The 26,884-nt window shown below is 70.6% G+C and overlaps 3 protein-coding genes across 8 annotated transcripts; all 3 read right to left on the bottom strand.

Moving 5' to 3' along the window:
• Positions 1-396: 396 nt before the first annotated feature.
• Positions 397-4,974, bottom strand: LOC138063659 (FXYD domain-containing ion transport regulator 5-like). Of its 4 annotated transcripts, none has more exons than XM_068923402.1 (7): positions 4,396-4,547; positions 3,997-4,096; positions 3,664-3,864; positions 3,522-3,554; positions 3,163-3,237; positions 1,557-1,605; positions 397-626 (listed from the first exon to the last, which is right to left on the bottom strand). In XM_068923402.1, the coding sequence occupies exons 1-7, from the start codon at positions 4,447-4,449 to the stop codon at positions 602-604; spliced, it is 537 nt and encodes a 178-aa protein (XP_068779503.1). In that variant the 5' UTR covers positions 4,450-4,547; the 3' UTR covers positions 397-601. The 4 variants fall into 4 exon arrangements, with proteins under 4 accessions (XP_068779503.1, XP_068779501.1, XP_068779504.1 ...); XM_068923403.1 differs by lacking the exon at positions 4,396-4,547 and adding an exon at positions 4,814-4,974 and having other exon boundaries at positions 404-626; XM_068923400.1 differs by having other exon boundaries at positions 401-626; positions 3,664-4,096; positions 4,396-4,545.
• Positions 4,975-5,881: 907 nt separating this feature from the next.
• Positions 5,882-17,437, bottom strand: FXYD7 (FXYD domain containing ion transport regulator 7). 2 transcript variants are annotated; one of them, XM_068923409.1, is made up of 7 exons: positions 17,038-17,437; positions 16,839-16,985; positions 9,896-9,928; positions 8,382-8,456; positions 7,608-7,641; positions 6,874-6,908; positions 5,882-5,971 (listed from the first exon to the last, which is right to left on the bottom strand). In XM_068923409.1, the coding sequence occupies exons 2-7, from the start codon at positions 16,867-16,869 to the stop codon at positions 5,955-5,957; spliced, it is 225 nt and encodes a 74-aa protein (XP_068779510.1). In that variant the 5' UTR covers positions 16,870-16,985; positions 17,038-17,437; the 3' UTR covers positions 5,882-5,954. The 2 variants fall into 2 exon arrangements, with proteins under 2 accessions (XP_068779510.1, XP_068779509.1); XM_068923408.1 differs by having other exon boundaries at positions 16,839-17,437.
• FXYD1 (FXYD domain containing ion transport regulator 1) lies at positions 6,998-26,486 on the bottom strand. Of its 2 annotated transcripts, none has more exons than XM_068923407.1 (8): positions 26,409-26,486; positions 24,630-24,695; positions 22,913-22,945; positions 22,621-22,695; positions 21,952-21,988; positions 21,439-21,488; positions 20,773-20,811; positions 6,998-7,011 (listed from the first exon to the last, which is right to left on the bottom strand). In XM_068923407.1, exons 2-7 carry the CDS (start codon positions 24,685-24,687, stop codon positions 20,789-20,791), a joined length of 276 nt encoding a protein of 91 aa, XP_068779508.1. In that variant the 5' UTR covers positions 24,688-24,695; positions 26,409-26,486; the 3' UTR covers positions 6,998-7,011; positions 20,773-20,788. The 2 variants fall into 2 exon arrangements, with proteins under 2 accessions (XP_068779508.1, XP_068779506.1); XM_068923405.1 differs by lacking the exon at positions 6,998-7,011 and adding an exon at positions 18,099-20,639 and having other exon boundaries at positions 20,775-20,811.
• Between the last annotated feature and the right edge of the window lie 398 nt (positions 26,487-26,884).

Below are 26,884 nucleotides of genomic sequence, written 5' to 3'. Positions count from 1 at the left end.
GGAGCCTTTAATAGCGGCCAGCCCGGGGGGGGGGGGAGGGGCGTGGCAAGGGGAGGGGGCGGGGTCAGAGAGGTTACAAGGGGAGGGGGCGTGGCCGGGGGCGTGGCCAGGGAGGTTCCAAGCGGGAGGGGCGGGAACGAGGGGAGGGGGCGGGGCCAAGGACGTTCCAAGGGGGGGAGGTGGCCGAGGGGGGGTGAGGGAGGTTCCAAGGGGAGGGGCTGGGCAGGGGGCGTGGCCGGGGAGGTTCCAAGGGGAAGGGGGCGTGGCCGAGGGAAGAGGCGGGGCCAGGGAGGTTCCAAGATGTGGGGGCGTGGCCGGAGGAGGGGCGTGGCCGAGGGGAGGGGGCGTGGCCAGGGAGGTTCTAAGGGGGAGGGGGCGGGGCCAAGGAGGAGGGGGCGGGGCCGTGGGAAGTCCAAGGGGCGGGGCTGCAGGGAGGGGGGGCGGGGCTGAGGGGAGCGGAACCAGCTCAGCGGAGGAGGGGGCGGTTCCAAAGAGGGGGCGGGGCCGAGGGCAGGGGGCGGGGCCAGGGAGGCCCCTCCCCCTGCCGGCCCCAGCCCCTGCCGGACGCCTGGGCCCGCGGCGGGGGGGGGGAGGGGCGGCCTCAGAGCTGGGCGATGTCGTAGGCGCTGCGGAGGGGGGAGGGGAGCGAGGTCACGGGTGGGCGGGGCCCACGGGGGGCACGAGTGGGGGTCCCACGGGTGGGGGTCCCACGGGTGGGGGGTCCCAAGGGTGGGGCGTTCCCATAGGTAGGGGGTGTCTCCCACGGGTGGGGGGTGTCTCCCACAAGTGAGGGACCCACTCGGGGGTCTAGCATGGCTTGGGGGGCTCCCATGGGTGGAGGGGTCTCCCACGGGTGCGGGGGGTCTGTACTGGGTGGGTAGTCCCAGTTGGGGGGGGTCTCCCACGGCTGGAGGGTCTCCCAAGTGGGGTCCCACGAGTGTTTTCTCCCACGAGTGGGGGTATCCCATATGTGGGTGGCCCAATGGGTGGGGTTATCCCACGGGTGGGCGTGTCCCGGGTGGGGGGGTCTCCTATGGGTTGGGGTCCCACAGGTGGGGGTCTCCCTTAGGCTGTTGGTCTGTGCTGGGGGGGGTCCCACGAGTGGGAGGGTCCCACTTGGTGGGTCTCGAATGGGTGGGGGGGTCCCACAGGTTGGGGGGGGTCCCATGGGTGGCGGGTCTCCCACTGGCGGGGGGGTCCCACATATGGGGGGGTCCCACGAGTGGCAGGTCCCACGGGGGAGGGGGGTCTCCCATGGGTGGGGGGATCTCTCATGGGTGGGGGATCCCATGGATGGGGAGGGTCTCCCACGGGTGCTGTCCCGAATGGGTGGGGGGTCCCACTGGTGGTTGCGTCCCACGTGTGGGGTCTCCCACGGGTGGGGTCTCCCACGGGTGGTGTCTCCCACGGGTGGGGGGGGCCCATAGGTGGGGGGGTCTCCCATAGGTGGGGGGCATGGATTGGGGTCTCTCCCACGGGTGAGGTTCCTCCCACGGGTGGGGGGTCCCACGGGTGGGGGGTCCCACGGGTGGGGGGGGGTCCCCGCTGCCCCTCACTTCTTCCTCTGCCGCCTGCGGCACCGCGGCGCCTTGCGCAGCTTCCCGCCTGCAGGAGACACGCGTGGGCCCAGGCGTCCGGGGGCCCCGCTGCCGCCCCCCCCCACCCCACTCCCCAGGGACCCAGGCGTCCGGGTCACCCCTCCCCCCCCCAACACACACACACCCTCCCCCCACTTCCTCAGGGGGCCCAGGCGTCCGGGGAGGGGCCCAGGCGTCCGGGGGGGGCCCAGGTGTCCGGGGGGGGCCTAGGAGTCCAGGGGGGCCCAGGTGTCCGGGGGAGGGGCCCAGGAGTCCGGGGGAGGGGCCCAGGTGTCCGGGGGGGCCCAGGCATCCGGGGAGGGGCCCAGGTGTCTGGGAGGGGCCCAGGCATCCGGGAGGGGCCCAGGTGTCCAGAGGGGCCCAGGTGTCCTGGAGGGGCCCAGGTGTCCAGAGGGACCCAGGTGTCCGGGGAGGGGCCCAGGTGTCCGGGGGGGGCCCAGGTGTCCGGGGGAGGGGCCCAGGCGTCCGGGGAAGGGGCCCAGGCGTCCAGGAGGGGCCCAGGTGTCTGGGGAGGGACCCAGGTGTCCGGGGATGGGGCCCAGGTGTCCGGGAGGGGCCCAGGTGTCCGGGGAGGGGCCCAGGTGTCTGGGAGGGACCCAGGTGTCCAGGGAGGGGCCCAGGCGTCCGGGAGGGGCCCAGGTGTCCGGGAAGGACCCAGGCGTCCGGGAGGGGCCCAGGTGTCCGGGGGGGGCCCAGGTGTCCGGGAGGGGCCCTGGTGTCCGGGGGGGGGCCCAGGCGTCCAGGAGGGACCCAGGTGTCCGGGGAGGGACCCAGGTGTCCGGGGGGGCCCAGGTGTCCGAGGAGGGGCCCAGGTGTCCGGGGGGGGGCCCAGGTGTCCGGGGAGGGGCCCAGGTGTCCGGGGGGGGCCCAGGTGTCCGGGGAGGGGCCCAGTTGTCCGGGGAGGGACCCAGGTGTCTGGGGAGGGGGCCCAGGTGTCCGGGGAGGGGCCCAGTTGTCCGGGGAGGGACCCAGGTGTCCGGGAGGGACCCAGGTGTCCGGGGGGGGCCCAGGTGTCCAGGGGGGCCCAGGTGTCCGGGGGGGGCCCAGGTGTCCGGGAAGGACCCAGGCGTCCGGGAGGGGCCCAGGTGTCCGGGGGGGGCCCAGGTGTCCGGGAGGGGCCCTGGTGTCCGGGGGGGGGCCCAGGCGTCCAGGAGGGACCCAGGTGTCCGGGGAGGGACCCAGGTGTCCGGGGGGGCCCAGGTGTCCGGGGAGGGGCCCAGTTGTCCGGGGAGGGACCCAGGTGTCCGGGGAGGGGGCCCAGGTGTCCGGGGAGGGGCCCAGTTGTCCGGGGAGGGACCCAGGTGTCCGGGGGGGGCCCAGGTGTCCGGGAGGGGCCCAGGTGTCCGGGGGGGGCCCAGGTGTCTGGGGAGGGGCCCAGGTGTCCAGGGGGGCCCAGGTGTCCGGGGGGGGCCCAGGCGTCCGGGAGGGGCCCAGGTGTCCGGGAGGGACCCAGGTGTCCGGGGGGGGCCCAGGTGTCCAGGGGGGCCCAGGTGTCCGGGGGGGGCCCAGGTGTCTGGGAGGGGCCCAGGTGTCCGGGGGGCCCAGGCGTCCAGGCGGCACTCACAGGCCAGGACGCCGATGCCGGTGACGAAGAGCCCGGCGGCGGCCGCCAGCCCCCAGCGCCGCAGCCAGCCGTAGTCTGGGGGGGGGGGGGTGGAGTCAGGGGGCGTGGCCTCGCCCGGGGGCGGGGCTTCGCGAGGAGGGGGGCGTGGTCACAGGCAGGTGGGCGGGGTGGTGCTTGTGGGGGGGGCTGAGGGTGGGGAAGGGGGTGGGGCTAGAGGGGGTGTGTCTGAAGGGAGGTGGGTGGGGCCTGGGGAGTGGGCGGGGTAAGGAACGGAGGGGCGGGGCTTAAGAAGATGGGGCGGGGCTTGGGGAGGGCGGGGCGAGGAAAAGGGGGCGGGGCTTGCACGGGGGCGGACCCACCGTAGTAGAACTCGTCCTGGGTCCTGTCATCACCTGTGGGGGGGGGGGGAATTACCCACAATGCCCTGCGGGGGGGGGGGAACAGGTCCCCCAGTGCCCCCAGTTCAGCCCAGTCCATCCCAGTTCCCGGCCAGGAGCTCACCTGGGACTGGGTCGTCGGGGAGCCTCCAGGGGGGCCCAGGCGTTCGGGGAGGGGGCCCAGGCGTCCGGGAGGGCCCAGATGTCTGAGAGGGCCCAGGCGTCCGGGAAGGGGCCCAGGCATCCGGGAGGGACCCAGGCGTCCGAGAGAGCCCAGATGTCTGGGAGGGCCCAGGCGTCCGGGAAGGGGGCCCAGGCGTCCGGGAGAGCCCAGGCATCCGGGAGAGCCCAGGCATCCAGGAGGGCCTAGGTGTCCAGGGGAGGGACCCAGGCGTCTGGGAGGGCTCAGGCGTCCGGGGGGGCCCAGGCGTCCGGGGGGGCCCAGGCGTCCGGGAAGGGGGCCCAGGCGTCCGGGAAGGGGGCCCAGGCGTCCGGGCCTCTTCCTGGGCCGGGGCCAGGTGGAGGCTCAGAGCCAGGAGGGAGACAGAGACCAAGAGCTGGAGGGGGGGGGGGGGAGAGGAGAAGGCAGCGAGTACCCACTCACCCGAGTGTCCCCTCACCTGAGTGCCTACTTGCCCGAGTGGCTGCAGGCACAAGTGTCCCCTCACCTGAGTGTCACTCACCCGAGTGTCACCCGAGGGACCTGACGCGCACAACCCTCTCACGGGGGGGGGGGGGGGGAGGAGGTGAGCACTCACTCGCCCGAGTGTCCCCTCACCCGAGTGTCCATGCTCTCGAGTGCCCCCTCGCCAGAGGGTCACTCCCCCGAGTGTCCCCCCCCCGAGTGCTTGCTCACCCAAGTGATCTCCCCTAAGTGTCCCCTCGCCTGAGCATCCGCTCGCCTGAGCATCCGCTCGCCCGAGCGTCGCTCACCCGCGCGCCCACGGAAGAACGGCGACAGTGGGGGGGGGGGCACAGAAACAGGACCCGCCCGGACGCCTGGGCCCCCTGAGCATCTCCTCCTCCCCCCTCCCCCCCCCAGCAGGGGCCCAGGCGTCCGGGCGGGAAAGAGGCTTCCGGGTTAGCGGAGGTTGGGGGGGGGGGACCCAGGCGTCCGGGACAAGAGGGACCCAGGCGTCCGGGTGGGATGGAGGCTTCCGGGTTTGGGGAGGGACCCAGGAGTCCGGGCTGGGGGGGGGGAAGAGAGGGGCCCAGGCGTCCGGGGAAGTGTGTGTGTGTGTGGGGGCCCAGGCGTCCGGACGGGGGCCACTTACCCTCATGGCGCCACGAGGAGAGAAGGGGCCGGGGGGGGGCAGCTCCTCCCCACAGGAAATCCTGGGCGGGGAGACCCCAGGACGCCTGGGCCCCTCCCGGACGCCTGGGTCCCCCCCGCAAGGCTGGATGCCTGGATCCCCCCTAGCCAGACTGCTGGTCCACTCTGCCAGGACGCCTGGGCCCCTCCCGGATGCTGGGGTCCCCCCGGACGCCTGGGCCCCTCCCTGGACTCCTGGCCCCCCCGGACGCCTGGGTCCCTCCCGGACACCTGGGCCCCTCCCCGGACGCCTGGGCCCCTCCCCGGACACCTGGGTCCCCCCGGACACCTGGGCCCTTCCCGGACGCCTGGGCCCCTCCCCGGACACCTGGGTCCCCCTGGACACCTGGGCCCTTCCCGGACGCCTGGGTCCCTCCCCGGACGCCTGGGCCCCTCCCCGGACACCTGGGTCCCCCTGGACACCTGGGCCCTTCCCGGACGCCTGGGTCCCTCCCCGGACGCCTGGGCCCCTCCAGGACACCTGGGCCCCTCCCGGACGCCTGGGCCCCTCCCAGACGCCTGGGCCCCTCCGGACGCCTGGGCCCCTCCAGGACGCCTGGGCCCTTCCCCGGACTCCTGGGTCCCTCCCGGACACCTGGGCCCCCCCCCCCGGACTCCTGGGCCCCTCCCGGACGCCTGGGCCCCCCCCGGACGCCTGGGCCCCTCCCCGGACACCTGGGCCCCTCCTGGATGCCTGGGTCCCCCCCGGACGCCTGGGCCCCTCCAGGACACCTGGGCCCCTCCCGGACGCCTGGGCCCCTCCCGGACGCCTGGGTCCCTGCACGGACGCCTGGGCCCCTCCAGGACACCTGGGCCCCTCCAGGACACCTGGGTCCCTGCACGGACGCCTGGGTCCCTCCCGGACGCCTGGGCCCCTCCTGGACACCTGGGCCCCCCCCCGGACTCCTGGGCCCCTTCCCGGACTCCTGGGCCCCCAATAACTCGCCGGCGGCGGGTATGAAACCTCCTCTTTATTCCCTGGCGGCCGCAGCCGGGGGGGGGGGTGGGAGCCCCCAAACCGCCCCTGGGGCCCCCCCATATCCCCCCCCAATAATTCCTCCCCCCCCCAGTTGCCCCCCGCTTCTGCCCCGGCTCCGGGGGGGCTACGGCGCCGCCGGGGCTGCGGGAGAGAGACAGAGACCTGTGAGGGGCCCAGGCGTCCGGGGAGGACCCAGGCGTCCGGCGGCCCCCGCCCCCCCCCCCGTTTGCCCCCTAACGCCACTTTTTCCACCCCAACACCCCTCATTCGCCCCCCCAACACCCCCTCTCCCCCAACCCCCGTTCGCCCCCCAACACCGTCGCTTGCCCAACACCCCTAATTCGCCAACACCCCATCTCCCCCCCACACCCTCTTCGCCCTACACCATCTGCCAACAGCGTCGCTCTCCCCCAACACCGGCACTTGCCCCAACACCCACCCGCCCCCAACAGCCCTCACTCGCCCCCCCAACACCCCATCTGTCCCCCAACACCCCCAATCACCACCAACACCCTCACTTGCTGCGCAACACCCTCCAGTTGCCAACACCCTCCCTGCCCAACACCCCCTTTCCCCCAACACCGCTTGCCCCCCAACACCCCCTTTCCCAACACCCATTCACCCAACACCCATCCGCCCAACACCCCATCTGCCCCCAACACCCCCTTCCCCAACACCCCATCTGCTCCCAACACCCCATCTGCCCCCAACACCCCCTTCCCCAACACCCCATCTGCCCCCAACACCCCATCTGCCCCCAACACCCCTAATTGCCCCAACACCCCTAATTGCCCCAACACCCCATCTGCCCCCAACACCCCCTTCCCCAACACCCCATCTGCCCCCAACACCCCTAATTGCCCCAACACCCCCTTCCCCAACACCCCATCTGCCCCCAACACCCCCTTCCCCAACACCCCATCTGCCCCCAACACCCCTAATTGCCCCAACACCCCCTTCCCCAACACCCCATCTGCCCCCAACACCCTGAATTCGCCACCACCCCACCTGCCCCCCAACAGCCCCACTTGCCCCCCACTCACTGGGGGTCTTGGCCGGCTGCCGGGGGTCCGGGGGGCTGCGGGAGACCGGGGGGGAGGTCAGGGGCACCCATGGGTGGGGGTGACCCATGGGTGGGGGTCCTGGGTGGGGGGGCTGTTGGGGGTCCCGTGGGGGGGGTCTGGGGGTGGGGGGTCCCGGGGGGGATCCCATGGGTGAGGGTCCCATGGGGGTCCCATGGGTGGGGGGGTCCCATGGGGGGTCTCGGGGGGGTCCCAGGGGTGGGGGGGGCCCCATGGGGGGGTCTCGGGGGTGGGGGGCTCTTGGGGGTCCCATGGGTGGGGGGGTCCCATGGGGGGTCTCAGGGGGGCCCCATGGGGGGTTTTGGGGGTGGGGGGCTCTTGGGGGTCCCATGGGTGGGGGGGTCCCATGGGGGGTCTCTGGGGGGGGTCCCCATGCGTGGGGGGCTGTTGGGGGTCCCATGGGTGGGGGGGTCCCATGGGTGGGGTCTCGGGGGGTCCCAGGGGTGCGGGGGCCCCATGGGGGGGTCTCGGGGGGGGTCCCATGGGTGGGGGGCCCCATAGGGGGGTCTTGGGGTTGGGGGGCTGTTGGGGGGTCCCATGGGTGGGGGGTCCCAGGGGGGTCCCATGGGTGGGGGGATGTTGGGGGTCCCGGGGGGGGTATTGGGGGGGTCCCATGGGTGGGGGGGGTCCGGGGGGTCCCATGGGTGCCCCTGTTGGGGGTCCTGTGGGTGGGGGGTCCCGGGGGGGGGTCTCACCTGGGCTCCGACTTTTTGCACTTGAACTTCTTACCTGGGGGAGGGAAAAATGGGGGGGTCGGGGGGGGCTCGGAGGTTTTGGGGGTCCCTGGGGGGGGATTGGGGGGTCCCAGAGCAGTTTTGGGGGTCCCTAGAGGAGATTTGGGGTCGGGGGAGGTTGGGAGTCCCGTGGGGAGGTTTCAGGGGGTCTCAGGGAGGATTTGGGGGTCCCAGGGGGGTTGTGGGGGTCCCAGGGGGGTTTGGGGGGGGTCCCCGTTTTGGGGGGGGTCTCACTGAGGGCCACGAGGATGCCTGGGGGGGGTTTAGGGGGGTCCCAGGGCTGTTTTGGGGGGATTCTGGGGGGTTTGGGGGGTCCCGGGGGGTTCTGGGGGGGTCCCAGGGGGTTCTGGGGGGGTCCCTGGGGGTTTTGGGGGGGGTCCCCGTTTTGGGGGGGGTCTCACTGAGGGCCACGAGGATGCCTGAGGGGTTTAGGGGGGTCCCAGGGCTGTTTTGGGGGGATTCTGGGGGGTTTTGGGGGCCCTGGGGGGTTTGGAGGGGTCCCAGGGGGGTTGCGGGGGTCCCGGGGGGTTTTGGGGGGGGTCCCCGTTTTGGGGGGGGGCTCACTGAGGGCCACGAGGATGCCTGGGGGGGGTTTAGGGGGGTCCCAGGGCTGTTTTGGGGGGATTCTGGGGGGTTTTGGGGGGTCCCGGGGGGTTTGGGGGGTCCCAGGGGGTTGGGGGGTCCCAGGGGGGTTGGGGGGTCCCGGGGGGGTCCCCATTTTGGGGGGGGTCTCACTGAGGGCCACGAGGATGCCCAGGACGAACATGCCGATGGCCAGCACCAGCCCCACCAGCCGCAGCGTCTCGTAGTCTGGGGGCGACAGCGGGGGCAGCAGCCCGCGACCCCCCCCCCCCGCGACCCCCCCCCAAACCCCCCAGCACCCCACCACCCCCCCGAGACCCCCCAGACCCCCTCAAACCCCCCCAGCACCCCACCACCCCCCCGAGACCCCCCCAGACCCCCCCAAACCCCCTCAGCACCCCACGACCCCCCCGAGACCCCCCAGGACCCCCCAAAACCCCCCCAGCACCCCACCACCCCCCGAGACCCCCCAGACCCCCCCAAACCCCCCCAGCACCCCACAACCCCCCCAAACCCCCCGAGACCCCCCAAAACCCCTCAGCACCCCACAACCCCCCTGAGACTCCCCCAAACCCCCCCAGCACCCCACGACCCACCTGAGACCCCCCAAACCCCCCCCCGAGACCCCCCAAAACCCCTCCAGCACCCCACGACCCCCCCGAGACCCCCCAGACCCCCCAAACCCCCCCCAGCACCCCACGACCCCCCCGAGACCCCCCAAACCCCCCCGAGACGCCCCAAACCCCTCCAGCACCCCACGACCCCCCCGAGACCCCCCAGACCCCCCCCAAAACCCCCCAGCACCCAACTCCCCCAGACCCCCCAGACCCCCCCAAAACCCCTCAGCACCCCACGACCCCCGAGACCCCCCCAAACCCCTCCAGCACCCCACGACCCCCCCGAGACCCCCCAAACCCCCCCGAGACGCCCCAAACCCCTCCAGCACCCCACGACCCCCCCGAGACCCCCCAGACCCCCCCAAAACCCCCCAGCACCCGACTCCCCCCAGACCCCCCAGACCCCCCCAAACCCCCCCAGCACCCCACCACCCCCCGAGACCCCACAACCCGCCTGAGACCCCCCAAACCCCCCCAAACCCCCCAGCACCCCACGACCCCCCCGACACCCCCCAACCCCCCTGAGACCCCCCAGACCCCCCCAGACCCCCCAGCACCCCATAACCCCCCCAAGACCCCCTCAGACCCCCCCAACCCCCGAGACCCCCCCAACCCCACCCCAGCACCCCACAACCCCCCGAGACCCCCCACAAGCCCCCGAGACCCCCTAGACCCCCCCAGGCCCCCCAGCACCCCCCAAAAAACCCCAAAGTGCCCCAAACCCCCTCACCCCCCAAAAGACCCCAAATGCCCCCAAAAGACCCCCAAACCCCCTCAATCCCCCCAAAAGACCCGAAACCCCCCCGAGACCTCAACCCCCCCCAAAATGCCCCAAAATCCCCCAAAACACCCCCAAAATGCCCCAAAGCCCCTCAAGCCCCCCAAAACGCCCCCCAAACTCCCTCGACCCCCCCAAACTCCTCAAAACCCCCCAAATGCCCCCAAAACACTCTAAAAGACCCCAACCCCCCCCAAAAGACCCCCAAGCCCCCCCCAATGTCCCCAAAATGCCCCAAATCCCCCCCCAAAGCCCCCCCCCACCCGGCTCACCATAGGCGAAGGGGTCCTTGGCGCGAGCAGCTTCTGGGGGGGGGGGGGAAGAGTGAGGGGGGGGGCCCAGGTGTCCGGGCGGCAGCTGCTGAGTCAGCAGCGCCGCAAGGGCTGGCGGGGGTGGTGGTGGGGGGTCCCCTGGGTGCTCCCCCCCCTCACCCTCCCCTCCCCACCCTGCGCCAGGCTCTGCGGTGCCGTTCACTCTGGAGCGGAATGACAACCAGGGCTGAGTTTGGGGGGGTAGAAGGGTGGGGGCTCCCCTAAAGGGTGGTTTTGGGGTGCAGGTGAGGGGAGGGGTCCCTGAGTGCCCCCCCCACTCCCCCACCTCGTGCCAGGCTCTGTGGCACCGTTCACTCTGGAGTGGAATGACAGCCAGGGCTAAGTTTGGGGGGGTAGAAGGGTGGGGGCTCCCCTAAAGCCTGGTTTTGGGGTGCGGGAGAGGAGGGGGGGGTCCCTGGGTGCTCCCCCCCCACTCCTCCACCTTGTGCCAGGCTCTGCAGCACCGTTCACTCTGGAGCAGAATGATGGCCAGGGCTGAGTTTGAGGGGGCAGAAGGGTGGAGGCTCCCCTAAAGGGTGGATTTGAGGTGCGGGTGAGGAGGGGGGGGTTCCCTGAGTGCTGCCGCCCCCACCCCAGGCTCTGCGGCACCGTTCACTCTGGAGCGGAATGACGGCCAGGGCTGTTTGCAGGGAACAGAAGGGTGGCGGCTCCCCTAAAGCCTGGTTTTGAGGTATGGGTGGGGAGGGGGGGTCCCTGGGTGCTCCCCCCCCACTCCCCCACCTCGTGCCAGGCTCTGCAGCACCGTTCACTCTGGAGCGGAATGATGGCCAGGGCTGAGTTTGGGGGGGCAGAAGGGTGGGGGCTCCCCTGAAGCCTGGATTTGAGGTGCGGGTGAGGAGGGGGGGGTTCCCTGAGTGCTGCCGCCCCCACCCCAGGCTCTGCAGCACCGTTCACTCTGGAGCGGAATGATGGCCAGGGCTGAGTTTTGCGGGGGGAGAAGGGTGGGGGCTCCCCTAAAGCCTGGATTTGAGGTGCAGTTGAGGAAGGGAGGTCCCCTGAGTGCTGCCGCCCCCACCCCAGGCTCTGCGGCACCGTTCACTCTGGAGCGGAATGATGGCCAGGGCTGAGTTTTGCGGGGGGAGAAGGGTGGGGGCTCCCCTAAAGCCTGGTTTTGGGGTGCAGGTGAGGGGGGGGTCCCTGAGTGCCCCCCCCCACTCCCCCACCTCGTGCCAGGCTCTGCAGCACCGTTCACTCTGGAGCAGAATGACGGCCAGGGCTGAGTTTGGGGGAGTAGAAGGGTGGGGGCTCCCCTAAAGCCTGGATTGGAGGTGCGGGTGAGGAGGGGGGGTCCCCTGGGTGCTGCCGCCCCCACCCCAGGCTCTGCGGCACTGTTCACTCTGGAGTGGAATGATGGCCAGGACTGAGTTTGCAGGGAACAGAAGGGTGGGGGCTCCCCTAAAGCCTGGTTTTGGGGTGCGGGAGAGGAGGGGGGGTCCCCTGGGTGCTCCCCCCCCACTCCCCCAACTCGTGCCAGGCTCTGCGGCAACGTTCACTCTAGAGCGGAATGATGGCCAGGGCTGAGTTTTGCGGGGGTAGAAGGGTGGGGGCTCCCCTAAAGCCTAGTTTTGGGGTGCAGGTGAGGAGGGGGTCCCTGAGTGCCCCCCCCACTCCCCCACCTCGTGCCAGGCTCTGCGGCACCGTTCACTCTGGAGCGGAATGACGGCCAGGGCTAAGTTTGGGGGGATAGAAGGGTGGCGGCTCCCCTAAAGCCTGGATTTGAGGTGTGGGTGAGGAAGGGGGTTCCCCTGAGTGCTGCCGCCCCCACCCCAGGCTCTGCGGCACCGTTCACTCTGGAGCGGAGTGATGGCCAGGGCTGAGTTTGGGGAGGCAGAAGGGTGGGGGCTCCCCTAAAGCCTGGATTTGAGGTGTGGGTGAGGAAGGGGGGGTCCCCTGAGTGCTGCTGCCCCCACCCCAGGCTCTGCAGCACCGTTCACTCTGGAGCGGAGTGATGGCCAGGGCTGAGCTTCGGGCGGGAGCAGGAAGGGTGGGGGCTCCCCTAAAGCCTGGTTTTGGGGTGCAGGAGAGGAGGGGGGGGTCCCTGGGTGCTCCCCCCCACTCCCCCACCCTGCGCTAGTCTCTGCGGTGCCGTTCACTCTGGAGCGGAATGATGGCCAGGGCTGAGTTTGGAGGGGGGAACGGAAGGGTGGGGGCTCCCCTAAAGGCCAGTTTTTGGGTGGGGGAGGGGGGGATCCTGTCTGCTCCCCCCCACTTACTCCCCCACCCCACGCCAGGCTCTGCAGCACCGTTCACTCTGGAGTGGAATGATAACCAGGCTGAATTTTGGGGGGGGGTGCTGAGCAAAGGTGGCGGCTCCCCTAAAGCCTGGTTTTGGGGTGCAGGTGAGGGGAGGGGTCCCTGGCTGCCTCCCCCACTCCCCCACCTCGTGCCAGGCTCTGCAGCACCGTTCACTCTGGAGCGGAATGATGGCCAGGGCTAAGTGTGGGGAGACAGAAGGGTGGGGGCTCCCCTAAACCCTGGATTTGAGGTGCGGTTGAGGAAGGGGGGGTCCCCTGGGTGCTGCCGCCCCCACCCCAGGCTCTGCGGCACCGTTCACTCTGGAGCGGAATGATGGCCAGGGCTGAGTTTTGCGGGGGGAGAAGGGTGGGGGCTCCCCTAAAGCCTGGTTTTGGGGTGCAGGTGAGGGGGGGGTCCCTGGGTGCCCCCCCCCACTCCCCCACCTCGTGCCAGGCTCTGCGGAACCACTCACTCTGGAGTGGAATGACGGCCAGGGCTGAGTTTTGCGGGGGTAGAAGGGTGGGGGCTCCCCTAAAGCCTGGTTTTGGGGTGCAGGAGAGGAGGGGGGGGGTCCCTGGGTGCCTCCCCCACTACCCCACCTCGTGCCAGGCTCTGCAGCACCGTTCACTCTGGAGCGGAATGATGGCCAGGGCTGAGTTTGGGGAGGCAGAAGGGTGGGGGCTCCCCTAAAGCCGGGATTGGAGGTGCGGGTGAGGAAGGGGGGTCCCCTGGGTGCTGCCGCCCCCACCCCAGGCTCTGCGGCACCGTTCACTCTGGAGCGGAATGACAGCCAGGGCTGAGTTTGCAGGGAACAGAAGGGTGGGGGCTCCTCTAAAGCCTGGATTTGAGGTGCGGTTGAGGAAGGGGGGTCCCCTGGGTGCTGCCACCCCCACCCCAGGCTCTGCAGCACCGTTCACTCTGGAGCGGAATGATGGCCAGGGCTGAGCTTCGAGAGGGAGCAGAAGGGTGGGGGCTCCCCTAAAGGCTGGTTTCGGGGTGTGGGTGGGAAGTGGGGGGTCCATGGGTGCTCCCCCCCACTCCCCCACCTCGTGCCAGGCTCTGCAGCACCGTTCACTCTGGAGCAGAATGACAGCCAGGGCTAAGTTTGGGGGGGTAGAAGGGTGGGGGCTCCCCTAAAGCCTGGTTTTGGGGTGCGGGAGAGGAGGGGGGGTCCCTGGGTGCTCCCCCCCCACTCCCTCACCCTGTGCCAGGCTCTGCAGCACCGTTCACTCTGGAGCGGAATGACGGCCAGGGCTAAGTTTGGGGGGGGTAGAAGGGTGGGGGCTCCCCTAAAGGCTGGTTTTGGGGTGCAGGAGAGGAGGGGGGGTCCCTGGGTGCTCCCCCCCCACTCCTCCACCTTGTGCCAGGCTCTGCAGCACCGTTCACTCTGGAGCGGAATGATGGCCAGGGCTGAGTTTGCAGGGAACAGAAGGGTGGGGGCTCCCCTAAAGCCTGGTTTTGGGGTGCGGGAGAGGAGGGGGGGTCCCTGGGTGCTCCCCCCCCACTCCTCCACCTTGTGCCAGGCTCTGCAGCACCGTTCACTCTGGAGCGGAATGATGGCCAGGGCTGAGTTTTGCAGGGGGAGAAGGGTGGGGGCTCCCCTAAAGCCTGGTTTTGGGGTGCAGGTGAGGGGGGGGTCCCTGGGTGCCCCTCCCCACTCCCCCACCTCGTGCCAGGCTCTGCGGCACCGTTCACTCTGGAGCGGAATGACGGCCAGGGCTAAGTTTGGGGGGGTAGAAGGGTGGGGGCTCCCCTAAAGGCTGGTTTTGGGGTGCAGGAGAGGAGGGGGGGTCCCTGGGTGCTCCCCCCCCACTCCTCCACCTTGTGCCAGGCTCTGCAGCACCGTTCACTCTGGAGCAGAATGATGGCCAGGGCTGAGTTTGAGGGGGCAGAAGGGTGGAGGCTCCCCTAAAGGGTGGATTTGAGGTGCGGGTGAGGAGGGGGGGGTCCCCTGGGTGCTGCCTCCCCCACCCCAGGCTCTGCGGCACCGTTCACTCTGGAGCGGAATGACGGCCAGGGCTGTTTGCAGGGAACAGAAGGGTGGCGGCTCCCCTAAAGCCTGGTTTTGAGGTATGGGTGGGGAGGGGGGGTCCCTGGGTGCTCCCCCCCCACTCCCCCACCTCGTGCCAGGCTCTGCAGCACCGTTCACTCTGGAGCGGAATGATGGCCAGGGCTGAGTTTGGGGGGGCAGAAGGGTGGGGGCTCCCCTGAAGCCTGGATTTGAGGTGCGGGTGAGGAGGGGGGGGTTCCCTGAGTGCTGCCGCCCCCACCCCAGGCTCTGCAGCACCGTTCACTCTGGAGCGGAATGATGGCCAGGGCTGAGTTTTGCGGGGGGAGAAGGGTGGGGGCTCCCCTAAAGCCTGGTTTTGGGGTGCAGGTGAGGGGGGGGGTCCCTGGGTGCCCCTCCCCACTCCCCCACCTCGTGCCAGGCTCTGCGGCACCGTTCACTCTGGAGTGGAATGACAACCAGGGCTGAGTTTTGCGGGGGTAGAAGGGTGGGGGCTCCCCTAAAGCCTGGTTTTGGGGTGCGGGTGAGGAGGGGGGGGTCCCTGGGTGCTCCCCCCCCACCCCCCCCCCCCGTGCCAGGCTCTGCAGCACCGTTCACTCTGGAGCGGAATGACGGCCAGGGCTAAGTTTGGGGGGATAGAAGGGTGGCGGCTCCCCTAAAGCCTGGATTTGAGGTGCGGGTGAGGAATGGGGGTCCCCTGAGTGCTGCCGCCCCCACCCCAGGCTCTGCGGCACCGTTCACTCTGGAGCGGAATGACAACCAGGGCTGTTTGCAGGGAACAGAAGGGTGGGGGCTCCCCTAAAGCCTGGTTTTGGGGTGCAGGTGAGGGGAGGGGTCCCTGGCTGCCTCCCCCACTACCCCACTCCCCCACCTCGTGCCAGGCTCTGCAGCACCGTTCACTCTGGAGCGGAATGATGGCCAGGGCTGAGTTTGGGGAGGCAGAAGGGTGGGGGCTCCCCTAAAGCCTGGATTTGAGGTGCGGGTGAGGAAGGGGGGTCCCCTGAGTGCTGCCTCCCCCACCCCAGGCTCTGCGGCACCGTTCACTCTAGAGCGGAATGACGGCCAGGGCTGAGTTTGCAGGGAACAGAAGGGTGGGGGCTCCCCTCAAGCCTGGTTTTGGGTTGTGGGTGGGGAGTGGGGGGTCCCTGGGTGCTCCCCCCCCACTCCCCCACCTCGTGCCAGGCTCTGCAGCACCGTTCACTCTGGAGCGGAATGATGGCCAGGGCTGAGTTTGGAGGGGGGAACGGAAGGGTGGGGGCTCCCCTAAAGGCCAGTTTTTGGGTGGGTGGGGGATCCTGTCTGCTCCCCCCCACTTACTCCCCCACCTCACGCCAGGCTCTCCAGCACCGTTCACTCTGGAGTGGAATGACAACCAGGGCTGAATTTTGGGGGGGGGGTGCTGAGCAAAGGTGGGGGCTCCCCTAAAGCCTGGTTTTGGGGTGCAGGTGAGGGGAGGGGTCCCTGGGTGCTCCCCCCCCACTCCCCCACCTCGTGCCAGGCTCTGCAGCACCGTTCACTCTGGAGTGGAATGATGGCCAGGGCTGAGTTTGGGGAGGCAGAAGGGTGGGGGCTCCCCTAAAGCCTGGATTGGAGGTGCGGGTGAGGAAGGGGGGTCCCCTGAGTGCTGCCGCCCCCACCCCAGGCTCTGCGGCGCCGTTCACTCTGGAGCGGAATGACAGCCAGGGCTGAGTTTGGGGAGGCAGAAGGGTGGGGGCTCCCCTAAAGCCTGGGTTTGAGGTGCGGTTGAGGAAGGGGGGTCCCCTGGGTGCTGCCACCCCCACCCCAGGCTCTGCAGCACCGTTCACTCTGGAGCAGAATGACGGCCAGGGCTGAGTTTGGGGAGGCAGAAGGGTGGGGGCTCCCCTAAAGCCTGGGTTTGAGGTGCGGTTGAGGAAGGGGGGTCCCCTGGGTGCTGCCACCCCCACCCCAGGCTCTGCAGCACCATTCACTCTGGAGCGGAATGATGGCCAGGGCTGAGCTTCGGGAGGGAGCAGAAGGGTGGGGGCTCCCCTAAAGGCTGGTTTCGGGGTGTGGGTGGGAAGTGGGGGGTCCATGGGTGCTCCCCCCCCACTCCCCCACCTCGTGCCAGGCTCTGCAGCACTGTTCACTCTGGAGCGGAATGACGGCCAGGGCTGAGTTTTGCGGGGGGAGAAGGGTGGGGGCTCCCCTAAAGCCTGGTTTTGGGTTGAGGAAGAGGAGGGGGGGGCTCCCCTGGTTGCTCCTCCCCACCATCCTAGGCTCTGCAGCACTGTTAACTCTGGAGCGGAATGATGGCCAGGGCTGAGTTTGGGGGTGGGGGGGGAGCAGGAAGGATGGGTGTCCCCTGGGTGCTGAGTGCCTCGCGCGGAGGAGGGGAGGGGGGTGCCGGCTGCCCATCCGGGGGTGCTAAAATTGGGGGGGGGCACAGGGGAAACCCCCCCTCCTCTCCAGGCCGCCATTTTGGGGTGCCGGTGACCCCCCCCCCCACCTCTCTTCCTCTAGGGCGCCATTTTGGGGGGTCCGGAACCTCCTTAGCGGAGCTGAAGGGGGTCCCTCCATTTGGGGAAGGGTCCCCGAGCTGCCTGGTTGGGGGGCGAGGGGGGGGAAGTCCTCCAATTTTGGGGGGGGGGGCGGAGGGGGGGGCAGGCACCGCTCCCTCACCGCGCTGGGCAGCCTCCGTCGGGGTGGCCATGGCCGGGTCGGGGCCGGTTCGGGTCCCTTCGGGTCGGTTCGGGTCTTTCCGGAGCCGGTTCGGGTCTTTCCGGAGCCGGTTCGGGTCCCTTCGGGCCGGTTCGGGTCCCTTCGGGTCTTTCCGGAGCCGGTTCGGGTCCCTTCGGGCCGGTTCGGGTCTTTCCGGAGCCGGTTCGGGTCCCTTCGGGTCTTTTCGGGTCCCTTCGGGTCTTTTCGGGTCCCTTCGGGTCTTTCCGGAGCCGGTTCGGGTCCGTTCGGGTCTCTGCCCCCCCCACCTCCCGCCCTGGCTGCCTTCGGGTCCGCTCGGAGCCGGTTCGGGGTCGGTTCGGTTCCGGTTCGAGCCGGTTCTGGTCGGTTCGGGGCCGGTTCGGCTCCTCTTCAGGCCGGTTCGGGCCGGTTCTGGTCGGTTCGGGGCCGGTTCGGCTCCTCTTCAGGCCGGTTCGGGCCGGTTCCGAGCCGGTTCGAGTCGGTTCGGAGCCGGTTCGGGGCCGGTTCGGTTCCTCTCCGGCTCCTCTCACAACCGGGTCGGATCAAGCCGGTACCGGCTCTGCGGCTGCGGCACTAACCGAGGGGGGGGGGGGGCGGGAACGGCCGAGGGGGGGGCGGAGCCAGGCGAGGCCCGCCCACTGGGCCCAGGAGTCCGGGGTGGGGGGGGGGAAAGGGGGGGGGGTTGGAGGGGCCCAGGCATCCGGGGGTGGGGGGGGTCGGAGGGGCCCAGGTGTCCGGGGGGGCTCGGAGGGGCCCAGGTGTCCGGGGGGGGGTCGGAGGGGCCCAGGCATCTGGGGGTGGGGGGCTCGGAGGGGCCCAGGTGTCCGGGGGGGGTCAGAGGGGCCCAGGCATCCGGGGGGGGGGGTCAGAGGGACCCAGGAGTCCGGGGGGGGATCGGAGGGGCCCAGGCGTCCGGGGAAGGGGGGGGGGTCGGAGGGGCCCAGGCGCCCGGGGGGGGGTCAGAGGGGCCCAGGCATCCGGGGGGGGGTCAGAGGGACTCACGTGTCTGGGGGGGGTCGGAGGGGCCCAGGCACCCGGGGGGGGGTCAGAGGGACTCACGTGTCTGGGGGGGGGTCGGAGGGGCCCAGGCGTCCGGGGGGGGTCAGAGGGGCCCAGGCGTCCGGGGAAGGGGGGGGGTCAGAGGGGCCCAGGCGCCCGGGGGGGGGGGGTCAGAGGGACTCACGTGTCTGGGGGGGGGTCGGAGGGGCCCAGGCGTCCGGGGAAGCCCCCCCCCCAATCGAGGGACCCCCCCCCACCTCAACCCGGTATCCCGGCGCTGACACCGCCTTTGGCAGCGCAACAGCGTGACGGCGCAACAGCCGGCACCGCCCCACCCCGGCGCCGCAACACCCGGCACTGCGACACCCGACACCACCCCACCCCGGCGCCGCAACACCTGACCTGCGACACCCGGCGCCGCAACACCTGGCGCCCCAGCAGAGCAACAGCCGGCACCGCAACCCCTGGCAGCAGGACAGCTGGCGCCGCTACACCTGGCGCCACGAACCTGGGGCAGCACAACCGCACGCCAGCTGGCACCGCGACACCCGGCAATGCGACACCCGACACTGCAACACCTGGCACCGTCGCAAAGCAGCAGCTGGCACTACAACACCCGGCAGGGCAACAGCCCCAAACCCCCCCACGCGGTAAAATGACACCCCCCTGACACCCCAACGCCGCAACAGTGTGACACCCGGCAGCGTGACAGCCAGCACGGCGACACCTGAACCACAACACCCCCCCCCAACATACACACACAGCAAAACAAACACCTCCGACAACCCAACACCTGGCCCACAATGCCCCACAGGCACCAAAACGACACCCGGCACTGCAACACCCGACCCACAACACCCCACATGCAACAGAACCACACCCGGCAGCACATCACCCCAACACTGCAACACCCGGCCACGCCACAACTAGACCGGCAACACCCGGCTGACCCACAGCATCCTGTCTTGCAACAAGATGACGCTGTGACACCCCATGACGGTGACACCTGGCCCACGGCACCCCACAACCAGCGAAACACCGCCTGCAACACTGCAACAACCCAACACCACAACACCCAGCAACGTGACACCCCCGCCAACACCCTGCATCCAACAAAACGGTGTCCTGGACACCGCAACACCCGACCCACAACACCGTTCAAGTGACAAAGCGGCACCTGGGACCAAGATACCCCCAGTACAACGGCAGGCGGTGCACAACACCCGGCGCACAACGAAAGGGCACCCAGCAATGCTACAGCTGGCATCACCGCAACCCACCCCTGCAACAACCCCTATGCAGCGACAGCCAACCTGCAACACCCCGCAGTCGACGTGACAGCCAGCACCACAACACCTGAACACTGCAACACCCAGCAGTTGCACAACTGGCCCCTTGGTACCTCCAACCCGGCAACAGCTGACCCAAGTCCAACAACACCCAGCATCACACACCCCCAACACCGTGACACCCAACCCCCAACACCCCATAGCCAACAAATCGATACTTGGGGCTGAGAAACCCCCAGCACAGCAACACCCGAACCGCAACACCACCGACAAGCGACACCCGGTGCCGTGACACCCCACCGCACAACACCTGGCGATGCGACAACCAGCCCCCACGATACTGCCAATGCCGCAACCCCCCACAACCGAACCTGGCCCCACAACACACTAATACAGCTACACCCAACACCTGGCAATGCCACAACCCGCCACATGACACCCCCCCCAACACCGCAACACATGACCCACAACCCGACCAGCAAAACAACACCCAGCACCCCAACACCCCAGCACAACAACGCATAACACTTGGTGATGCAACAGCCACCGATGTGACACCCCCGACAGGGCAACGCCTGACCCCCAACCCCAGACAACCAACAAAGCGACACCCGGCAGCGTAACAACCCAATGCCACAACACCCAGCAACGCCGCTACTGACGCCACGACACCCGTAACACCACAACACCTGGTGCACAACACCCCACAACCAGCAAAATGCCACCCGGCACTTTGACAGACAAACCACCGCCCCCCCAGCAACACCCGACCCACAGCACAACCAGGGAAGCGACGCTACACCGTGACTACCCTGATACAACAACACCCAGTAGGTTACACCCAACACACAAAACAATGCCATGACACCTCGCCACCACAACACCCCCAGCAATGTGACAATCAGCTGCTGGACACCCCCCAACACCGCAACGCCCAACCCACAACACCCCACGACTGACGAAACGGCACCCGATGCCGGCCACCCCAACACAACACCCAACGCCCAACACCTGGTAGCGCAACCACCGCCCACACAGCGCCCACAACACCCCGACACAACAGAACGACTCCCCAACCCTTGAGCCGCAACACCCCAACGGGCAACACACAACAAAAGAGACACCCAACCACCCCCCCCTCCAACTGGCAAAACAACACCCAGCACCGTGCCATCCCACCCGCCAGAACACCCGTCAACGCAACAACCACCACCAGGCAACACCCTCCTCCAAAAAAAGGAGAGACACCCCAGGCAAAAAAAAACACCTGACACAACACACGAACCCCCAAACCTGGCTCCCAACACCTCAACCCCCTCCACCTGACACCGCACACCCCACACCAGCAACAGCCACGGGCGGCGGTGGCAGCGTTTATTGGCTGGGGCCGGGGGGGAGGGGGCAGCAGGGACAGGCGGTGGTGCCTGTGCGACTGTCACGGCGTGCACAGGCGCGGGCGGGTGTTGCGGCTGTCCCTGCCGTGGGGGGGGGTCACCTGCAAGAAAGGGGGTGGGAGGGGGGGTCACAATGGGGAAGGGACCCAGGCGTCCGGGCGCCCCCTGACCGGGCTCCCGCCGCGCCCGGGGAGCCCAGGCGTCCCGGGGGCCCAGGCGTCCGGGTGCCGACTCACCCCCTGCCGCCGCTCTATCTCATCCGGGTGGACAAACCTGCCCAGGTGGGAAAGGGTGAACGGGGGGGGCCCAGGCGTCCGGGTTAACGCCGCCCCCCCCCCAACAAGGGGCCCAGGCATCCGGGTCCCCCCACCCCAAAGGGGCCCAGGCGTCCGGGTGCCACCACCCACAAAGGGCCCAGGCGTCCGGGTGTGATGCCAAAGGGGCCCAGGCGTCTGAGTGTGACCCCAAAGGGGCCCAGGCGTCCGGGTCCCCCCACCCCAAAGGGGCCCAGGCGTCCGGGTGTCTCCCCCTTCCAAGGGGCCCAGGCGTCCGGGTGCCCCCAAAGGGGCCCAGGCGTCCGGGTGACCCCCACCCAAAGGGGCCCAGGCGTCCGGGTGCTTCCCGCAAGGGGCCCAGGCATCCGGGTGGCTCCCACCCAAAGGGGCCCAGGTGTCCGGGTGCTTCCCGCAAGGGGCCCAGGTGTCCGGGTGCCCCCCCCACAAGGGACCCAGTTGTCCAGGTGGCCCCCACCCACAAGGGGCCCAGGCGTCCGGGTGCCCCCACAAGGGACCCAGGTGTCCGGGTGGCCCCCACCCACAAGGGGCCCAGGTGTCCGGGTGCTTCCCCCAAGGGGCCCAGGCGTCCGGGTGACCCCCACCCAAAGGGACCCAGGGCGCTCACGGCGGATGGACTGGCGCAGGGCTCCCTCCTCCTCGTCGGGTTCCCCCGTCCTGCAACAGCCGGCGCCACCCCAGTTACTCCCAGTTACTCCCAGTTGCCCCCCAAGTTACCTCCCAGTGCCTCCCAGTTGCCCCAGTGCCCCCCCAATTGCCCTCCCAGTGCCCCCAGTGCCCTCCCAGTGCCTCCCAGTTGCCCCAGTGCCCCCCCAATTGCCCTCCCAGTTGCCCCAGTGCCCTCCCAGTGCCTCCCAGTTGCCCCTGTCCCCCCAATTGCCCTCCCAGTGCCCCCCAGTGCCCTCCCAGTGCCCTCCCAGTGCCCTCCCAGTTGCCCCAGTGCTCCCCAATTGCCCTCCCTGTTGCCCCAGTGCCCTCCCAGTGCCTCCCAGTTGCCCCAGTGCCCCCAATTGCCCTCCCAGTTGCACCCCAGTGCCCTCCCAGTGCCTCCCAGTTGCCCCAGTGCCCCCCCAATTGCCCTCCCAGTTGCCCCAGTGCCCTCCCAGTGCCCCCCAGTTACTTGGGCTGTTGGTCGAATTTGCAGCGGCAGCGGCGGCCTGAAAAGGGGAGCGGAAGCCGTGGGGGCCCGGACGCCTGGGCCCCTCCGGGGGGCGGGGGGGGGGCAAGGGGAGGGGTGCTGGGGTGTTGTGGGGGCAGGGTGTTGCGGGGTGTTGGGGGTGTTGTGCGGGTGTTGGGGGGTGGCTGTGGATGCTGTGGGGTGCGTTGAGGGTGTTGGGGGCGGCTGGGGGTGCTGGGGGCTGTTTCTGAGGGTGGGGGTGGCCTTGAGGGTGTTGTGAGGGTGTCGCGGGGGGTGTTGTCGAGGTGTTCAGGGATGCTGGGGTGTTGTGGAGCTGCTGTGGGGAATTTGGGGGTATTTGGGGGGTGTTGGGGCGAATCGGTGTGTATTGGGGGGCGTCAGGGTGTTGTGGGGCTGTTGCGAGGGTGTTGCGCTTCTGGGGAGGGGTCGGTTTCCGGGGCTTTGGGGGTGTCGTGCAGGATAGCGCAGGGTGTTGTGGAGGGTGTGGGGCCGTCGGGGTGTGACGGGGTGTCGCGCGGCTGTTGGGGGCGGGCTGTAGCGCGGCGGCGGCGCCGGGGGTGTCACGCGTGCGGGGAGGGCGGGAGGAGGCCGCGCCGCGGCGGCATTGTGGTTGTCGCGGTGTTGTCGCGGTGTTGTCGGGCCGCCACTCACTGAGGATGAGGGCGACGCCGAGGCAGAAGAGGACGCCGGCGAAGACCAGGCCGCCGACGCGCAGCGAGTGGTAGTCTGGGGGGGGGGGGGAACAGTCGGCAACACCCCACAACACCCCACAACAACACCCCACAACATGCCAAATCACGCCAAAAGACACCAAATCACGCCAAAGCACACCCCGACAGCCGTGTGCGCCCCGCCTCTCCCCCCCGCTACCCCGCGCGCCGCCTGTGCGCTACACCCTCCCGCCCCCCCCGAACACGCAATGACACGCGTGCGCGCCGCCCACCGTAGTAGAAGCGGTCGGGCTCCGCCGGTGGCTCTGCGGGAGGGAGGAGGGGAGAGGGGGTTCGTGGGGGCCCAGGCGTCCGGGTGCCCCCCCCCCACCAAGGGGCCCAGGTGTCCGGGTGTGACCCCAAAGGGGGCCCAGGTGTCCGGGTGCCCCCCCATAAGGGGCCCAGGTGTCCGGGTGTGACCCAAAGGGGCCCAGGCGTCCGGGTGCCCCCCCCACAAATGGGCCCAGGTGTCCGGGAGTCCCCCCATAAGGGGCCCAGGCGTCCAGGTGTGACCCCAAAAGGGCCCAGGTGTCCGGGTGCCCCCCCCACAAAGGGGCCCAGGTGTCCGGGTGCCCCCCCACCAAGGGGCCCAGGTGTCCGGGTGTGACCCCAAAAGGGCCCAGGTGTCCGGGTGCCCCCCCCAACAAGGGGCCCAGGCGTCCGGGTGCCCCCCCCAACAAGGGGCCCAGGTGTCCGGGTGCCCCCCGATAAGGGGCCCAGGCGTCCAGGTCTGATCCCAAAGGGGCCCAGGCGTCCAGGTGCCTTCCCCCTACAAGGGGCCCAGGCATCCAGGTGTGACCCCAAAGGGGCCCAGGTGTCCGGGTGCCCCCCCCATAAGGGGCCCAGGTGTCCGGGTGTGACCCCAAAGGGGCCCAGGTGTCCGGGTGCCTTCCCCCTTCAAGGGGCCCAGGTGTCCGGGTGCCCCCCCCACAAAGGGGCCCAGGCGTCCGGGTGCCCCCCCCAACAAGGGGCCCAGGTGTCCGGGTGTGACCCCAAAAGGGCCCAGGCATCCGGGTGCCCCCCCCACAAAGGGGCCCAGGTGTCCGGGAGTCCCCCCCCAAGGGGCCCAGTCATCCAGGTGTGACCCCAAAGGGACCCAGGTGTCCGGGAGCCCCCCCACAAAGGGGCCCAGGTGTCCGGGTGTGACCCAAAGGGGCCCAGGCGTCCGGGTGCCCCCCCCACAAATGGGCCCAGGTGTCCGGATGCCCCCCCACCAAGGGGCCCAGGTGTCCGGGTGTGACCCCAAAAGGGCCCAGGTGTCCGGGTGCCCCCCCCCAAGGGGCCCAGGTGTCCGGGTGCCCCCCGATAAGGGGCCCAGGCGTCCAGGTCTGATCCCAAAGGGGCCCAGGCGTCCAGGTGCCTTCCCCCTACAAGGGGCCCAGGCATCCAGGTGTGACCCCAAAGGGGCCCAGGTGTCCGGGTGCCCCCCCCATAAGGGGCCCAGGTGTCCGGGTGTGACCCCAAAGGGGCCCAGGTGTCCGGGTGCCTTCCCCCTTCAAGGGGCCCAGGTGTCCGGGTGTGACCCCAAAGGGGCCCAGGCGTCCGGGTGCCCCCCCCACAAAGGGGCCCAGGAGTCCGGGTGCCCCCCCCACCAAGGGGCCCAGGCGTCCAGGTGCCCCCCCCAACAAGGGGCCCAGGCTTCTGGGTGTGACACCAAAGGGGCCCAGGCGTCCGAGTGCCTCCCCCACAAAGGGGCCCAGGCGTCCGGGTGCCCCCCCAACAAGGGGCCCAGGCGTCCAGGTGTGACCCCAAAAGGGCCCAGGTGTCCGGGTGCCCCCCCCACAAAGGGGCCCAGGTATCCGGGAGCCCCCCCATAAGGGGCCCAGGCGTCCGGGTGTGACCCCAAAAGGGCCCAGTTGTCTGGGTGCCCCCCCCCAGCAAGGGGCCCAGGCGTCCGGGTGCCCCCCACCCCCCACAAAGGAAGGGGCCCAGGCGTCCGGGCGCTCTCACCGGCGCGCCCGGCGGCCGGCAGCAGCCCCAGCAGCAGGACGAGGGCGGCGGGTGCCATGGCCGGGCCTGGGGGGGGGGGGGGGAATGGACACGCTTGCACACGCGTGTGCCGGGGCCGACACGCCTGTGCGACCCCCTCCCCCGCACACACACGCGTGTGCGACCCCCCCCGCACACACACGCGTGTGCGACCTCCCGCCCCCCCCCCCCCGCCGCCATGACCCCGCGGGCACACGCGTGTGCGACCTGCCCCCCCCCCCGCACACGCGTGTGCTGTCACCTCCCCCCCACCCCCACCCCGGGGGGCCGATGGCCGTCGCCGTGGAGACGTGGCCTTGGCCCCTCCCCCGCTGTTTGCCCTCCGGGATGGGTGCCTCCCCCCCCACCCCACCCCCACCGCCGAGGGGCCCAGGCGTCCGAGGGGCCCAGGCGTCCGGGGACACCCCCAAACCCCCAACGTGGGGCCCAGGTGTCCGAGGGGCCCAGGCGTCCGGGGACACCCCCAAACCCCCAACGTGGGGCCCAGGCGTCCGAGGGGCCCAGGCGTCCGGGGACACCCCCAAACCCCCAACGTGGGGCCCAGGCGTCCGAGGGGCCCAGGCGTCCGGGGACACCCCCAAACCCCCAACGTGGGGCCCAGGCGTCCGAGGGGCCCAGGTGTCCGGGGACACCCTCAATCCCGCCCAGGGGGCCCAGGTGTCCGAGGGGCCCAGGCGTCCGGGGACACCCCCAAACCCCCAACATGGGGCCCAGGCGTCCGAGGGGCCCAGGCGTCCGGGGACACCCCCAAACCCCCAACGTGGGGCCCAGGCGTCCGAGGGGCCCAGGCGTCCGGGGACACCCCCAAACCCCCAACGTGGGGCCCAGGCGTCCGAGGGGCCCAGGCGTCCAGGGACACCCTCAATCCTGCCCAGGGGGCCCAGGCATCCGAGGGGCCCAGGCGTCCGGGGACACCCCCAAGCCCCCAACATGGGGCCCAGGCGTCCGAGGGGCCCAGGCGTCCAGGGACACTCTCAATCCTGCCCAGGGGGCCCAGGCATCCGAGGGGCCCAGGCGTCCGGGGACACCCCCAAGCCCCCAACATGGGGCCCAGGCGTCCGAGGGGCCCAGGCATCTGGGGACACCCTCAATCCCGCCCAGGGGGCCCAGGCATCCGAGGGGCCCAGGCGTCCGGGGACACCCCCCCAACTTCCCTCGAGGGGCCCAGGCGTCCGAGGGGCCCAGGCATCCGGGGACACCCTCAATCCTGCCCAGGGGGCCCAGGCATCCGAGGGGCCCAGGCGTCCGGGGACACCCCCAAACCCCCAACGTGGGGCCCAGGCATCCGAGGGGCCCAGGCGTCCGGGGACACCTCCAAACCCCCAACGTGGGGCCCAGGCGTCCGAGGGGCCCAGGCGTCCGGGGACACCCCCCAACTTCCCCCGAGGGGCCCAGGTGTCCAAGGGGCCCAGGCGTCCGGGGACACCCCCAAACCCCCAACATGGGGCCCAGGTGTCCGAGGGGCCCAGGCGTCCGGCTCCCCCCAACCCTCCCACCAGCCTCACTCGCCTCCTGCGTCCGCCTTCGACCACCAGCTCCCCGGGGCCCCTCGGACGCCTGGGCCCCTCGGACGCCTGGGCCCCTCCGGGGGCGGGGGAGGCACCTGCTGCCCTGATTGGGGGGAGGGGGGGGGAACGCCTGGGCCCCTTGTGTGTGTGTATGTGGGGGGGGGGGGGACACCCGGACGCCTGGGCCCCCCCCAGGTTGGGGGAGGGGGGTGACGCAGGGTCCCGCATGTACCTCGGGCTCCCGGACGCCTGGGTCCCTCGGACGCCTGGGTCCCTCCCGGACGCCTGGGCCCTCCCGGACGCCTGGGCCCTCGCCAGGCAGCGGCTATTTTTACCCGCTGCCTCGTGCCAGGCCCCAAAATACCCCCCCGGCGTCAGCGGGTGACACTGGAGTGTCCCCAGGGTCCTGCCAGGGTCCCCCAATGTCCCCAGTGTCCCCCCCCCAGTGTCCCCAGTACCTCCAATGTCCCCCCAGTGTCCCTAGAGTCCTCCCAACGTCCCCAGTGTCCCCTCGATGTCCCCAGTGTCCCTCAAAGGTCCTCGCTGTCCCCAATGTCCCCTCAGTGTCCCCAAGGGCCCCCCAGTGTCCCCAGTGTCCCCAACATCCCCAGTGTCCCCTCAATGTCCCTAACGTCCCCCAATGTCCCCAAGGTTCCTCGATGTCCCCCGGTGTCCCCAATGTCCCCCCAATGTCCCCAGTGTCCCCAG

The sequence above is a fragment of the Struthio camelus genome, chromosome 33 (genome assembly GCF_040807025.1).
Source record: "Struthio camelus isolate bStrCam1 chromosome 33, bStrCam1.hap1, whole genome shotgun sequence".
Classification (NCBI taxonomy): domain Eukaryota; kingdom Metazoa; phylum Chordata; class Aves; order Struthioniformes; family Struthionidae; genus Struthio; species Struthio camelus.
Note: the sequence above shows the minus strand (reverse complement) of the source record. Positions and strands in the feature narration are given on the sequence as shown.